This window comes from Leuresthes tenuis, unplaced genomic scaffold, assembly GCF_036924035.1.
Source record: "Leuresthes tenuis unplaced genomic scaffold, fLeuTen1.0.hap1 SCAF_6, whole genome shotgun sequence".
Classification (NCBI taxonomy): Eukaryota; Metazoa; Chordata; class Actinopteri; order Atheriniformes; family Atherinopsidae; genus Leuresthes; species Leuresthes tenuis.
In genome coordinates, this window is record NW_027325360.1 from 21,035,228 (window position 1) to 21,052,585 (window position 17,358).

At 40.5% G+C, this 17,358-nt stretch overlaps 1 protein-coding gene across 6 annotated transcripts in view; it reads right to left on the bottom strand.

The window, feature by feature from the left end:
* The window catches only part of rtkna (rhotekin a), a 53,604-nt gene that overhangs the window by 21,785 nt on the left and 14,461 nt on the right, over positions 1 to 17,358 (bottom strand). The window contains exon 1 of one of the 6 annotated variants that reach the window (XM_072388152.1): positions 15,504 to 16,140. The exons of 4 other annotated variants lie outside the window; for them this stretch is intronic. In XM_072388152.1, coding sequence (XP_072244253.1) covers positions 15,504 to 15,599 — 96 coding nt within the window. In that variant the 5' untranslated portion in view covers positions 15,600 to 16,140. Of the gene's footprint in view, positions 1 to 4,176; positions 4,877 to 15,503; positions 16,141 to 17,358 lie in introns of those variants that run through there. One more of the 6 variants, XM_072388153.1, reaches the window with a different exon arrangement.

Sequence of the window (17,358 nt, forward strand, 5' to 3'; positions counted from 1 at the left end):
AAATGGAAATTGATGCTATATCTCATTGTCAACAAATGCCAAAAGTGCAGGATTAAAAAATTTAAATTTGAGAAGATTCATATTTGTTATCTTAAGAGGATGGCAGTAGCTATGTATCAGGTTGCTTTTTTTCTGTCACAAGAATTCTGTTGTACGAGAAGGAGTGGTTGTCTCTCAAATCAAAAGGCTGCCGGTTTGGTCCTCAACTTTCACAGCGTACATGTCATGTATTCTTGGAAAATATGTGTCCAATGTTTTCCTCACTTTTAAGTTGCTTTGGATAAAGGTATCTGTCAAATAAATGTAATGTGAAATCTGTTAATGCAGCATAGAAGAAAGTTTAATGTTAAAGTGTGTCGTGTTTGAAGAGAATAGCTGTAATATTTGTTTCTGTCTGAATTTATTGCAGAATATGGAAGTTGCGGTAAAAAGAAGACACACTTTTGGGGTGAGAAAGAAAGCAAAGTAGATTTAAGCTCTGCCTTTTGAATTATGTGATTTAATGAAGGCTTGGGTTGGGGACAAATATTGCAGTTGCATACAGGGATGCAATGAAGAAGTGAGTCATTAATAGTATATTCTGGAACTGCACCAGAAAATCAAGTAAAGAACCTGAAATATGTTGAAACGATGGGAATTGCTAAAAGTGGCACGCTATGATCCTAAAGTAATGTTTCTTGTTGGTTAAAAAAAAATGGGTCTAGTAATGTAGAGATGATCCTCTAATAAAGAAGGTGATGAAGAAAGAAAAGGACTCCGGTTGCAACAACAAATTTGCACAAGGAAAAACAAATGAGCAAATTTGATATCCAAATAATTGTTCCAGTTTATTTCCAATTTATTTTGCATTTATATCTTAAAGTGAATGGGAACGAGTGAAAAAGGGATGCGATAATCTATAACTTAAGCGGATGTTTGACAAGGTCTAAGGTAGGCGCTTACTTCCATCACCAATGAAAGCTTGTTAAGCTAAGCCTTGTTTCTGCATGAGTAAGCATTAAACTGTTTATCTAACATTATTACTGATTCTATATGGCCATGTTTCATCAGAGGGCCATGGGATCATAATGAATTCTTAACCACTACATCCAGTGTGTACATGTGTACACGATTTGTGGTTTCTCTCATATCAGCAGCACAAGAGCAATTCCATTAAACAAACATAACCTAATCATGGATTGGCAGCATAGAGGGAGAGAGGAATAGGGGAAAAAGTACATACCATACACATAAACACACACAGCAAGAAGCAGGTATTAGACAGGCTGACAGGCAGTGTTGTAGAAATGGCAAACAGCTCAGCATCTGCTTCCTCAGACAGACTTGATAGATGGCCATGGATTGAACATAAGTGTGATCCTCTGCCAGCAGCTCTGCATTAGCTGCTTGTCTGATGATGTGTCTCTGGGACTGAGCTCTTTCTACCATCAATCACTTTAAAATCTTATCCTGCATCGTCAGGTCAGCACCCCTCTCTAATTGTCTGTCTTTTTGTTTATCTGCTGTTTGTCCATCACTCCTGCTGAATCCAAACCTAGCTGCCGTAGCAAAACTATGCACGCAGTTCCCTGTTATTCTTACAATAACAGACAAAACATCCTTCATAAAGCCTCCATCCTTTTTCCCCACTTTTGCATCTCGTTCTCCTCTGTCATTTGAGGTGATATTGTCCTAACAAGAGAGCATGCCACAATACTTGCTTCATAAATGAGAAATAAAAAAGAAAAGCTAAGAACATTTCTAAAAGGGCACTGACATGTTAAGCCAAGGCAATTTTGATGCTGCTTTGTTGAGTGTGAATTTGAGTCACAAAGCCAGAATGTGAAAGCTAAGGAGAACAACTGTTAGAACCATGAGAGAGGAAGAGTGTGTTTGAATAAGTTTGAGTTAAAAGATCTATAATTGGGTGGGAGGCAAGGCAATATTGAGGTAGAGAAGGGTATAAGTGGCTCATTTTTCATAGTATTTCTTAGACAACTGACTCAAGGAGAAAGTCACATACACACGCACACAAATTCCTCCTCCACAGCTGCTGTCTTGCCATGCAGTACTTCTAGTAATGGGCTGCAGTTCCCCCTGCGTTTCTCTGGCTGAGGAAGTACTACCTATCTCAGTTTCAGCAGCTATCTCCTGGGGAAATGCAATGGACAGTATCAGCAGAGAAAACATAATGACCTCTACTGCAGGCACACAGCAGCACAGAGACGGTCCATAGCCGACAGCGAGTAAAAGAATGTGACTGCAGAGGTGAATGAAGACTGGGGAGGGAAAACAAGGGAAAAAGACAGACAAATGCTAACAGAGGAGACACTGGAGATATGCATCTCAGCAGGAGAGGGACAGAACGCCAGGTTCAGGATTGACTGCAGAGCTCCACTGCAGTAAGTGGTTATTGATTGTAAGTCGAGGGCCAAAGAATTCCATGGCAAGTGAAATGACAAAGGATGCTGCTGACTTTTGTTCCTCCTTGTATGATTGCAAATGCAATAAAAAAAAAGAAATTAACTTAACAGCAAACAGGGTCAGTTTAATTGCTGCATACAAAACTAAGATGTGAAAGGTGCAGCAAATAAGGACATTCAAATATTTATAAAAAAAAAACACTAAGGAGGAGCTCCGGCACATCAGTGACCTTTTCAGTTCTAATAATCATAGATGGCTGTGGCTGTAGCTGTAGTAGGGACAAAATAAACACACACACACATACTGCTTTGTGGTCCCCATGCACTGCAAGGACACAGAAACAGGCTGTACTATATGGGAGGATCACATCTGTCTTGCTCTTTCAATATCTGACTGATGCAAGTGACCTTTGAAATCAACAAGACGAGACTAAAATCTGAACTCTTGCTCTCTAATATAGATGCACACACTCACACATCAGGAATTGGCTGTTCGTTATGTTTAGTGGAGACAACCAGGAGAGAGTTAAGGCCAGCATTTTGCTTCCTCTGTGAATAAACAAAGTCTGTCATGATAGAAGTGTTGATCAGTGGTACCAGTCTGATGGTCAAACTTTAAGAATCCAGACTGATGGCCTGCCACATGCTCAGGCACTGGACTCTTCTTAAAGGCAAAGCTTTTCATGGCTCTTCTCAGTACTATTTCTGCGGTTTTAAGTGGAAAACATGGTGAACTGCTTCCTGAAACAAAAATATCCTTACGATGGGCATGCCTCCACAAGGAGAATCCAAATATACTTGCCTCAGAGCCATTTAATCATCTTAATGATATGAAAATGTGATGATATCCAAAATCTTTACACATATAAAGGCATTTTCTACACATCAACTGTGCTTACACACTCTGTAAGTGTGGCTATTTCTGTGCTAAGGCATGTGCTAAGGCAGCGTAAGGCATTTAGGCAAAAATTATCCACATGCTAAGGGAAATGATGACTAGGAGGTCTAAGTCATAACTGCAGGAAAATCCCACATATGTCTCATCTTCTTCCTCAAAGACACTGGTTGATATTTATACAAAAGTTGAGTGCTACTGGCTCCTCACATTCAGTCCACTGATTTTGCAGTAGATGTTATGGCAACTCAACAGATTATTATGCAAAGAAAATGTAATTATGTCAACACCTGAATCATGAATCATACACAATTATTACATTTTGAGATATGTTGTAGTCAAACTCCCTTAAAAATGTGAAATTTTATGATTATTAGTCAACGTGTAGATTAGATGTAATATCTTATCATACTCTAAACGGTTTAATTGTGTCAATTATCATTTTAGTAAGGATTTAGCTTTATTGTTCAGATGTCCTGTCACTTAGGGAATACATGATAACCATCAGTAAAAGTTTAAATGTACATGAAATCACATGTCGTCCAAATGAGTTGCGATTGAATCAAAAGCCTGGTCCAATAGGTTTAATCACTAAGACTTGAAAATAAGTAAAGACATTTAGTCCCAGCTTTTGCTGGTGACATTGCGTCTTTACAGCACAGTATACACGATGTTATCAGATCAGATATGATTCAATCAGCTGAAGTCAGTCTGATGCCTCAAAAGCTGCTGCTCTCTGGCTTATCGTAGAATCGCTGAGCCTCGTGCGTTACGTGGCTGTGACGAATAAAGCCAAGGTGTGACGTGTAATACAAATGGCATTTTCAATCTCATCTCAAAGCGGAATCTTAACACAGAAATACAAACAACAAATCTTACCCTCAGATTCCTTGAGTTATTCATCCTTTTCAAGGACGGACACTTCACTTCCCAACTCTCCAAAACTGGCAGCACGGGCGCGTTACGCAACCACTGGGTCCCGTTTGCGTCCCACGCTCAACGTTAATGACCTTAACTGAGTTTTTCCCTCTTAGGCACCTCCATTTATTGGCAAAACGTGGGTATCCACTGGAGATGCGACAATATATGTCGTCTCTGAACGTATGAAGTAGTAATGCCCCGTGCAGAAATCACAACCCACTCCTGTTTGGAAAGGATGGCGGTCATGTGTTTGAACCCCTCAGTATGGTCTTCATTAGCGGCATCGTCGTCGTCGTCCGAGTTGCTTCAGTCCAGACTTACACACACACCGTCATCTCCACCACAAGGAAGGATAAAGACTGACCGACTGATGGACCAACCGAGAGCCGTTTCTAAAGAGGCGGGTGTGTGTGTGTGTGTGTGTGTGTGCGTCCTTAATCTGTGTGTGGCTGCGCGCAGAGGAGAGCGAAATGCCACTGAAGACAGCGTCTCCCGTTGCGGTGTCTAGTGGGAACCTCCACGGGTCCTTTAGGGGCATTATCACAGTTTAAGGAAGATCCAGTCTGCTAAAATAAGAAAAATGCTGAGAATGAGCCTGTCATCAGTTCTTGTACACAGGCATACTTCAGTGTTTCCCATGACGAACTGACAGGAAGGATTTGGCAGCTCCGAGTTTGGCAAAAGTTTTAAGCAGGCTTGAGTGTGTTAAGTAAAATCTACTGTGGCACTATATGCCTACACCGCCCACAGTGAAAAAGAAAAGCACGTATGTCTTTTTTAAGCTATGACTCAACTTTATTCAAAAGGCATTGGTCAATATGCTATTTGTATTACTGTGCAGTACAGCCAAAACTTCCATTTTTTGTCTCACATCCTGGCTCCAGTAATTTAATTATGGAGCTAGAACAATGTCAGCATCTCATGCCTGAAGAAAGACATAAACAACTGGAAGTAGGCTGCACTGAGATACACAAGCAGCATTTATCTATCAATTGCTCAAATTTATAGATATGGAATTTAGCCTTCCATCAGTACCTGTGCTGTGTCACTTTCCGAAACACCATTATATTTTCATCCGTTTGGCTATATTATGCACACTGTTCAGTATTACAGACACAGTCAGTACAGTTAAATTCCTTAGACAATCTATACATTTATTGTGATGATATTTTGGCAGTACTAGCTGCTTCAATCATAACTGTAGTCAAATGTGAATACACAAAAAGGAGAAAATACAACAGAAAGCAACCTACACCCGATATATATACTGGCAGAACATCACAATCCCCATCAGTGTAACTGCATTTTTTCTTAGTAAGCCTTCCTCTGCTTATTGCAAGGCACATATAGGTGCACTGTTGTGTGCAGCTGAGCTCATTGCCTTGTCGACTAGTGAAGTATGAGAATGATTTTTGGACAGAAGGAAATGGAAAACACAATAGTCAGCTGAGCATTCAGCTCCAGGAAATCCACTCTGAAAAACCCAAGGTGGAGCGTCAGAGATGTATGCTGAAAATGTACTTCTTCAGGGAGCAAACATTAAGCATTGTTCTTATTTTTGTTTGCATATAGTCCTAAATGTAAGCAGGGTGATATGGCACAATCTCATTGTTGTTATATGTTATTTGCTGGTGAGTTGAGAAGTGGAATGCAGGCCAGAGATGCAGCAGATGAAGTGTAGGAGGATCAGGATGGTGGAGGAGAGAGTCTGTCTGTGGGCAGACTTGGCTAACAGCAATAGAGCCACAAAGTCCATCTTATTGGAGCAATGGCACATCAGTACATCAGGGTGGATGACTACAGCTCTTTACCTCCAGCTAATGACACTCACTGTGTAAGCAAAGGACACTCCAACTGAAGCCATAAGTAGCTTCTATGTAGCTTATTGTTAGCTTTGACGATAGCTGTAATGTTATATCCTCATTTGTAAGTCGCCTTGGATAAAAGCGTCTGCTAAATGCATAAACATAAGTAATAATCCTACAAATGTATGTTAACAAAGTCAAATAATATATGTATTCTAATTATCTCTCAGCCCTCTCAAACAAATCTCTCTCTCACACTCTTGGCTCATCTCTGTGTGTACAACGAAAATAAGATAAGCATTGATAATTTAGGATTTAGAGCTGTAAATATCCTATGGTTAATCAGATTAAGGTTTCATAAGCAACTGGCTGTGCAAAGACGCAAGCCACAGAAAAGCTGTCTGAGGCACATTTTCACTCACACGTGTGATACACGCCAATACAAAGATGCACTGATTCATCAGTCAAAACAGAGGTGCTTTGAACTATCCATTTCCATACACTGTACTAACCAAATAGAAATAAATAAGTGTGAAAATACTCAAGGTTTGGGAAGAGACAAACTTGATGTTTCAGTTTTTTGATGCAGCATTACTCATCTGGACCAGCAGAGTGAATGATAGCATCATTACCAGTAGTATTACGCTGGGTTTCTCAGGATGACAGGACATTCCTCTGGCCAGACTAACCTACTCAGCCCTCCCCATCTGAGAATCAAGCACTTCCTATTGACTCACCAACAACAGCCCTTTTCCCCAAACAAGTATTTCACTTCCCCTACACTGTTACTGAATGTCCGTCTCCATATTCCTTCTTTCCCAATGTAAATAGAGGAGGAGGCCATGTATCTAAATTTAGAACATGTTTCTGTATCCTTTCTGTTTAATTTCAAATATTTTCATGGGCTTGAAATGGATTCAGAGAATGATGAGGAGTAACTGCACAATAAATAAGCATACCACATTGTTTTAATCTGGTGTATTTGTTGACAGCTGCTGTTCAGGGACGAGGCTGTGTTTCTCTTTCACACATTTTACTCACTTATTTTACAGCCTCTCGTTTGAATAAAGGTCTCCAGGGCTATTTTGTATTGACTCGACATGCAAACAGCCTTAATAAGATACAACAGTATGACCTATGTCTGTATATATATATATATTTGAATGAAAATAGTTTTAAACGACTTTTTTCCACAGCTAACAGTCTGACTAGAAGTAAAACAGGCACATTTGTATTCACACGGTTTGCATTCATTTTCTACAACTTGTCACCCTGCGCAGGTACAGAAGTGAAATTTAGCCCTCCTTAATGCACCTGGGATTAAGACACTATACTAAAGTATTAGTTTGTAAATCACAAGTCACATTGTCATTGCAACAATCAACACTGATACAGCCTATTTTGCAGACATTTAAACAAGAATGAAGTGACATAACTGCAAACAATATTTATCAACACTTAAATAATATACTATAATAATAATAATATGTCTGCAGGAGAACTCTAACAAACAACACAATGAGAAATAAGGGGCTGCTCAAAGCACTACTGGTATACTATGCAAGTTATACCAGCAGGGATAATATCCATTCCTCTATCTCTCCCTCTATATATATAGATATACACACACATATATCAATCGTGGATCTCTCAACAACAGCTGTGGTCACCAACTGTGAGGACATGAGCTGAATGCGTGTTAACATGTCGACCTAAAATAGTGCCTAAATAAACCTGCTTGTGTTGTTACATAACCACTAAAAGCCATTGTGTGTCCACTGACACACTGACCAATGACACAGACGCGATTGGCGTAAGAGGGGTTAATAGGGGGGTCTTTGGTTAGCTTTGTTTCACAGCCAATCAAATTGAGCCATGTTTCTTACCAGAGCCAATAGGAAGCTCTATGCAGTTTCTTAGTCAGTCCTAGTGAAGGCAAGAGAGATTAACCTTTACCTCTGTTATGGCTGAGTAAAAGATTAAAACTTATACTGACATATGGACGCTAATTCAATGTGGCTTTCCTTGAGAAATTTCACTAAAGTGCGTGCAATGGCGGACGCAAAGAGGATCAGAATCAAAGCATTGTGTGTGTGTGTGTGTGTGTGTGTGTGTATGGTCAGGCAAAGAGAGTGAAGAGAGGAAAAGTCCATGTCAAATTCATCAAGCCCTCAAAGGATTTCCCCCTCCTACAAAAAACACAGCCTCTCTGAATGTGACCCTGAGCCTTTAACCCCCAAGTACCAAACATGACATCATCGAGCAGAGTTTCATTGATCTAATCATGGTGAGACTAGGGATTTTCTTCTTTTTTGGTGGGGCAGGGATGCACAGCTTAGCCATGCCCATCAACACCTCATAACACAACAGGAGGCTTCTTTCAGCTGCTTTACCCCTCAGATGTACCTCAGAACCTAGCTGCTGCTGCCCTCACCTTCAAACCCAGGAATTCCTCTATGACAGGTCACATTTAGGCTAACCATAACAGCACCTCACAGCAACACATTCACCACAATGGAGTTACACAGCTCAGAAGTAAATATGCTCTCTTTGTGTCACTTAACATGTAATAACATTTTGCTTGCGGTAACGCAGCCGAGCTGCCATTTACACAATGTTTATTAAATCTCACAGACGTCAGGGAAATTAGATTTGGAGACAGAGACAATAAATGGAGTGCGTCATTAAAGAAGTAAAGAATTCCCTCTTGTTCTGGATGAAAGCAGCACAAATTCTCAGATGGTCTGGCAGCAGTCCTGCAAATGATGAGAAAGTAGTTCCACCTGCCAAACACACCCTCCCAAACCACTGACGCCACCTCAGACACCAGTTCAGATGCATGGAGCAGCTCACAGGACAAGTCTCCAGCTGAGAGCGCCGATTCAATTAGACGCTTCGGCTTGCTGCTTAAACACAAACTTGTGTTGCACTAAAATTCCGTGATGATGCATGTGATGATTGCGATGCCTCTCATGCTCTCAAGTGCGTGAGAACATATACCAGGGAATGGATTGCTTTCATGGACGTAATTGTTGGTTTAGAAAGCTCTTGCTTAGCACTTGTTCCCCGCCCCCTCAAACTTCCACCTACTCTCTGTTTCAGGACAACCTCATTGCAGAAAGGCAAGGGTGAGATAGACAGAGAGATCAAAAACACACAAACACGAATAGATGCATGGACAAATGCCCACAAATGGTCCATATAATCCTCATCAAAGACCAATAAATCAATAAATTCACTGCATGATGTGTAATCTTGCACACAATTATGTACACATCACAGACTCGTATGATCATATAGATCATGCAGACAAAAGGATACAATTGTGTAAACATAGCAGCAAGCTCAAAAGGCCTAACTAAACACACTACCAAATGGTGTTTTTGTCTTTAACATCAGTTCAAATATCCCCACTGAAAACAATGATATGTAAGCTTGCAAACACAAATAGGCAAAGACAGCTGACTTTTATAAAATGCCTGCTGTCTCAAGCTTAAGCGACTCCAACTGACGTAAACTTCAGACATCTTCTGCCTTTGTGTGTTTTCGAGTGAAAACAAAGAATAAAGGATGATGATTAAAGAGATGTTATGTTGAAGGTTGGGTAAAACAGAGAGATAAAGGTTGGGAACAGCAGAGCCAAACAGTCAAACAGTTTCTGACAGAGATAGTGGAAACAGGGAAGCAAACGACAAAATAAGACTGGCTGGAATGGTGCAGGCAGGCAGGTTGATGTTCCAATATCAACACCTTTGGCTTGGTGTTTTCTCCTTCTCACTCCTCTGGCTCGTGTCTGCTGTTTTTCAAAGGAAGCTGGATCAGCCCACAGTGTCCAACTTGTTCCTGCTCACACAGAGTTCCTATTCAGTTCCTGTGCTGCTCCTCCTAACCACTGAATGGGCGATGGCTGGGGTAAGAACTGAGGTACAGCGGGGGATACAGCACTGTGGTAACACCTAGGGGGGTGAGGGGAAAGTTGGGGTAGAGAAATTAAGTGGGGCGCCAGCTGATTTGGACTGTAAACAGCAGAACTAAAACAAGCTGGACTGCTGTGGGTTAGGAGGTACAAATGCTGTTCCCAGAATAAGTGGAAGGCTTGGTGAGGAGCACTAGGTGTTACAAAGCCCCCTTTCTCCTCTTCCTCACACACTGTGCTTGCCTTTGGCATACAGCGCTGGAAGAACTGCAAGCTACTGTAGCGATCCAGTGTACAGTTGCCAAAGACACACTTGTAATGCAAAACACACACACATAGCAAACAGACAAAAATACATGTATATAAACCCTATTTGAACAAAAACATGACTGTCTGTTCATTTTTCATTTTTCCATCTCGTTCAAAATATATAAATGTAGCCCTTAAAAAACAAGTGAAACCAACGGTGATATGGTTATTAATTTAAAGGTTACATAGCTTACAGTATTAGCGTATTGCTCTTTGGAAATATTTTCTTACACACAGTCTCAAAAGCAAACAAACACACACAGATGAACTCATCAGGGAGTGGTGTACAATGATGCAGTGTGTTGTGGAGGAATGTGTTTCAGCTCAGACTTGTGTATCCAGCACACGAGAGCAAGCTCTGTTAGCTTTAACACGCCTTCTACTTGTGGCTGGTATAGCTTAGAGAGTGACCTAAACAACCTTGCAGCTGAACTAACTGACTACCACACACACACACACACACACACACACACATTCCAAATGCTCACTGCTGAGACACTGATCCCAATCTGAATGTTGCAATGATACATTTTTCACAAAGTCTTAAATGCAATGAAAACAGATCAAATTGTAATAGTAAGGATACTTTTTTTTTAAATGCTTCAGAAAGTCAAGAGTACACCACTTTCCCCCCAAAAGTTATGACACTATTAAATAAAAACAGCATTTGCAAATCATTTAAAAACAAAACAACACCTTGTGGAACACCTCCAAAAACTATTCATGGTAATGGGCAACAGAACTGCTATGAAAAGCATCTCAGAAGTAGTGATGCAGAGCAGTACCACTCTGTGAAAAGCTTCACAGGCAAATGGCTGAACAGTCAAAGAATTTCCTCAGATTTCCTCATGTAAAATCCATAATATTAAAAGACTCACAGAACTGGGAGGAACATTTTTGAAAAAGATCCATCAGTTATGACATTTTGTTGCCGCATCCTCAAATACCAGCTGAAATATTTCCTCACAAAAAAAAAAAAATGTGAAACAGACTCTGTCATGGACACAGACTGTATATAGAGATATATCGGAACTGAACATTCCCAGGTTTTAGGTAGCGTGTTGCTGGCATGACATAAATAGACCAAATAAAACAAAAACAAAGAAAGAAAACTACAAAACACCTGTTGTTTTTTTTTTTTTTGTTATTGCATTATTTATATGGGGTTTAATGATTAGCAAATATTTGCATTTTGATCCCATCTAAGTTTTTCTGAATTATTATTTGAAGATGCGTGTTATATTAGAAAATAGGATGCAGCCACAAACTACAAATAAAATGAAAACTGCATCAAGTCTCGGTCGAGAAAGCCAGAGGATTTAAACTAAACCCAACATACATTGATTGTCAGTCCCCATAAGAGATCTAATTATCTCACAGTGATCTTTGCTCTCACTGCAGTTCATCATCAGAGCAACAATTCATCAGCTCAGTTACAGGGAACAAGAAGATATGCTGCCTAGCCCCAAAAAAGTCCCATCGTAGACCTTTACTGGGGTCAATTTAGCTGGTCAGGTCTGAGTTTAGCAACATTATGAGGCTAAAAATAAAGACAGCAGAATATGAATGGCCATGCAAATGTAAAGATTAGAGTGCCAGGATTCATCTGGTTCCAACTGTCAAAGAGTGGTCCAGAGAGCATGAGACATCATTTTCACACATGGACTGACCACTATGGAGTCCAGACCCTAATCCTGTTGATAAGATTTGAGATCTGCTGGGGAATACTTCATACACATTCAACTCTCCAATTATATATTCAAGAAGAAATAGACGCAGCAACGTTTTCAGGCACATGGCATCACATGTGCAAGTGAACAAACTGAATCATACGGAATATTCATTCCTGTAGAGTTACATCAGTGCAATTTCAAACAGAGCACACAAGAATCTTGCTGGGCGTCGTTTCTAAATCTTACTTAATCAAATAGTTCTTGGCCCGGGCTCCAAGATCAGATGAAGAGATGCTGCATGCACACAGCATCTGCCTGCAGTGTCCAGAATCTGTAAAAATATCTGAGCCTTTGCCAGAGCTAAGTTTAGGATTTTGGAGCGTGTGAGAGGTCAAGCATGAGTCGAGGGTGAGGCAACAAGAAACTGACATCTGACCCCCATGTGAGCTCACAGTCAACCAGGGTTAGAGATGAGCGACTGCTACTACAAAATGTTAAGGTCAACACGTATCTGTTTGCTTACAGATTTCTGTGGAACTTGTTCAGAAACATCAAAGTTCAAAGTGGTAATTTATCAGTCCGTTTATCAACACAATCATTTCAGGGTCTATAAAAATAAGCGGTTTGACGATGCAGTAAAATCCAGACGTTTTGGTTTTAACTTCCATCCAAAATAGAAGATAATACAAAACTACTTGCTATGCTTAATGCTATGCTTAACTATAGCAGTGTTGCTCTTCAACATGGAATTTTGATAACACACAAGATTTACTTTGTCTACACTTCTCAGTCTGTATTCTCCTAAAAAGAAATCGGTCAAAGCTGACTCGATGATATCGCTGGCATGATCAGCAGCAGCCAGTTCACACACACACACACACACACACACACACACACACTTAAGCGCAGAAAAATGCATAATCACTTTACTCATACAGAATCAAGCACTCAACATAAAGCCTGTTTTTTTAAAAAAATCAAAAAACTCAGACTTCTTAACAGGCTAAAAATAGAACAAGAAGAAGTCTCCATCTAAGGTCTGTAAACTGTCAATAGGAACATAGGGAAAGGACGAGAGGGCGAGATGAGGAAGGAAACTAGCATTAGATATGAAATTGATAAGAAAAGATATGTGTATCAGGGTTTTTGATAACAGGAAATGGTAAGTATGTTTCTATTATTTGGCAGGTTCAATGACATTATGTTGTCTCTCCCGGTGGGAAACCATAATTACACATGACCATTTCCTGTTTCCCATCAACCACCTCTCCTCTGAGGCAAATCCTGTATCCTGTGGTGAAAAAAAGCTTTTGCAATTTATACACAACTAAAGAAGAGGCACCGTCTCATGGGCCTCATAAGAGAGGAAGAAGAAAGAAAACAGTGCACTGAAGCCAAGAATGTAGCCATTGCTTGTCTAACAGACTTGTTAAAACCTGAAGAGCAGAAATGTTATTTCCAACTGAGCTTGAAAATAATACAATGGCTGTTCTCCAACTCCTGACACAGCAATTATATGTGCCTATGGAATGCTGGGACTCATATATGCACAATCAAGTCTCTTTAAGTTTTGTCTAAAATGCTAAACACTCATCTTCTGTAACAGTAAGAAGAGAAAAAAAAGTTACCTCTATAGGTTATAAATGTAAATGTGCATGCTTATGTATGGGGTGGAAGCCGATTATACTGCATGTTCCTGCAGGGTGAAAAAAACAAGAGGAGGAGAAAGAGTTTACAGTTTAATAACTGCCTTGATTACCCAACAGGACGCTTATGAAGGACCCTGCAGCAAAAAAGACAGCCATAGCTTGCTGAAATTACAGTTAGACAGTGAGCTATGAAGCCCAGCCACATACAAAGAATCCCTGTCTCATAAACCCACCCAGGCTGGAGAGATGGGGGAGGAAGGGAAAGAGAGAGGATGACTGAATGAATGAGCATGTGAGCAAACAAGTGAGTGTCTACCAGCAAAAACATCCAACAATCTGAACATTTTGCCTCTGCAGCTAACCTTCACCTCTGAACTCCCTGCAAAGGAGGAGAGGCAACAGGGGAGTTGTCCCATGCGGTTATGTAGGGGCTTATCTTGTTATTATCCATGTCCACACTTGTAATTTAATTATCAAAAATCAAACTAAAACTGAGGCAGCAAAAAATCCAGAGACACCAACATTCCGCAAGAATGTCTCCGATTTAATAGTAACACAAAGCACCACTTTTCAACCCATGTCCGAGCAGTAAACAAGTTTCTTCATCAAAGAAGACAGTGTGACAGGACCTACATACCAGATTACTGCTTGATCAACTTGTTGTTGAAGAGAACTCGTGATACCCAGTTTTCTGCTGTGTATTTCAGGCCACAGGCACTAAACAAGTTGGAAAACAGTCCCTTTTTATACTTAATCCTTTAACACATGTGGTTTGAGTTTAATCAGAGTTTCAAATACAGTGCAAGAATTACAGAACCACAACAAACCAGACAAACAAACTAAATACAGGCTTCCCAAAGGCTGATGTTGTCAGAAGTCGCTTCGTAGTCAAGTATCTGCTCTTATCTTACTTATAAATGTATGGAAGTGCGTTTTTGTGAAAACCATCGATCAGATTTGGATTAACCTGGCAGGTGTATTTCCTGGGACTCTTTGAATTGCAGTACTGCGTTTTAAGTTGTTGGATAAGACTCACTTGTCTTATCCAAGACAGATAGATAAATGATGTGGCCAACATATCAAATGAGTAACATCATCTTTCATATACAGCCCAGACTTTTTGGACAGATTTCATCTGACCCAGTGAGAGTGAAAAAATCTTTCTTTTATTTTTTTTATATTTCTTCACAGCTGCTGCGCAGACAAATAAATTTTCAGATTTTGGAGCCAGAAGATGAAGTACAATATAATTTCCCTTTGAAATTTCTGTAATGTTTCCAAGGGCCATGTGTTTCATAATCCTTCAAACAAAATATGAAATTAAAAAAGAAAACATTTCTTGAAACAGTAAAGGGATGAAGATTGTACAGTTTTGCTACAAGGAGGTAAGTTATTGCAATTTAGTTAAGCATTTCATTCCTCAGAACACAATATGAGCCTACGCTTGGAATTATGAGACCCATATGTGCAGCTGTGGACTGTGTGTGAGCCTTGGCTGAAAGGGGAGACTCTGGGAGAGAGATGGATGGCATGCAGTGTTGTTTTCTGTTTGCTGTCAGTGAGAGCTTTGCCATCTGTAAAGTGGGAGACCACACCAGCATCAGAGCCACTTGTTTGTCACATAGAAAGATTGTTCAAGCTACCCTCCGCAAACTTTACAACAAGCCACAGCTGCACACTCCGCCAGTTAACACAGAGATGCACTGTGATGAAAAGAAAACGTCTGAAAATAGATTTCATTAATCAGTGACACTGCTTGTGCGTTGGGTGAACCGATCATGAAATAGAAAACTAAACCAGGTAGACACGTTCTTAAACACACTTTCACTGACACAACCCATTGTGAAAGACCGGTTAAAAGCGTTTCAATGAGACCAAATAAATGTCAGATAAGTTTTGTTTATCTGTGAAACATCTGTGTTTTTTCTCTTACCTGCAAACTGAGTGCAATCTGACGGATATACATCATATTGAGGTCCTCCAATATCCACAGTTTTTCCTCCATGTTTGCGAATTTATCAGTTGGCATCCTTCATGCAGCTAACCACAAAATGACTTCTACTTGAAGTTAAGAAACAGAATTCAAACAGCTACCTCGCAGGAACCGCTGACAGAAAATTAATCATGACAGTGTCTCGTGCGATCATCGCTCGTACAATCGGTGCGTAAAACTATGCGTAAGAGTCCCGCTCCAAATCCAAAACAAGGCTGGTAACTCCAGGAAAGAGGACTTGAGGTGGAGCAGATGACAGCATCGACTGCACTGTAGTAACCATCAGCATGAACCCCCCCACTCGTTCACGGCGCTTATTCTTCTTCTCCACTTTTCTCAAGGCAACAAAGATTCTCTCAAACACCCACAGTCAACACCCAGCGGCAGCGAGGAATAAATGGAGCCTTTTAAAAATGAAGTTATTCTCTTTGTGTCCTTGTGTCCAGATTGTGAATGGCGTCTGTCCTCTGTGACAAGAGACCTTTCCACAAAAGGGCATCGCCTCCGCGGGAGTGATCTGCACAACTAGTCCACTGTGTGTGCCCTGGCGATCCCCTACTCGGTGTTAAATTAACCCCTACGACGCGCCTCTGGTGGTGATAATGAACTTAGAAATAAGAAGAAAGTGGGGGATGAGAGAGAGAGAGATTAGCAGCACCCACGCCCTTTTAAACAAATAAATAGCAAATGCCGCAGCACCACGCAGGCATAACAGGGTGGGGAGCTTTGTTCTTTTTACTAGCTTAATAATAAATAGAGAAATTAGAACCGTATCAGCCGGTGCTCCTGTATTTGGGATAATGATGAAAATGTACCATGAAAATGTCAAGTAACTTGAGTAATTACCTCTTAGATCTAATTGAACTAAATAAACTCTGACATTTGTCTATTTTTTCACTGCTTTGAAATTAAAGATCTGAAATAATAGGTGATTTAGCAGATCCCAACTGAACAACATAGGCTCTCCTGGTAAATCTTACAAAAGCCAACAAAATCATTGGCTCCTCGTGAGACGCGTTAACTTCGCATTTAGCGCTGAAAAGTTTATTCAAAAGATGCCAAAGTTGTTTAAAAATAACCATTCACTCAGAGAAAGAGTGGACAATGACAGCATCCTCTCATAAAGCTCAGAAATGAAGAATCCCCACGTTTACTCCATGTGACTTTCATACATAAACTCTACAGATGCTTCCGCTTCTGTCTGGAAAAACTGGCTTACAGTCAATCTTCTTCAGCTCTTCAGAACACACACGTAAGGCAAGATCACGGACATAAAATCATTAATTTCCTTCTTTTCTCTGGAGTGTCAGTACCGATCCAGTACAGCTGTTGAGTGTGAGAAGTGTCTATCCTTCTGTGGGGTGTGGGTGAGACCAAACTGCAACGCACAAGCCGACCCCTAAAACAGGAAACCGTCACGCCGTGTATTGCTCAGCGAACCACAGTAATTAAAATGTACTCATTCTTCTGGCATCCAAAAATCCCCGGACGTTCATAGTCACTGACCGTTCTTAAATATTGTCACGAGGAGAAAGACCAATTTTCTTCTGTTTTTCTAAACCAAAGCCGTCACTTTGCCACGTTATTAGAGACCACCTCTCCCCACACACATGCCCATGTGGTTCTCCATCACCATGAAACACGTGCTCTTAACTTTTTACACATGCAAACAGTGAAAACAAAAGAGGCTGTGAGAGCCCTTTCACCCCAGAGGAGCAAAGCCAGGGGTGTCAGTAGCAAGCTGGGTCATTTCCCCAAGAAAAGCCTCCACCCTGAGAGTTTAAATCACCCGGCT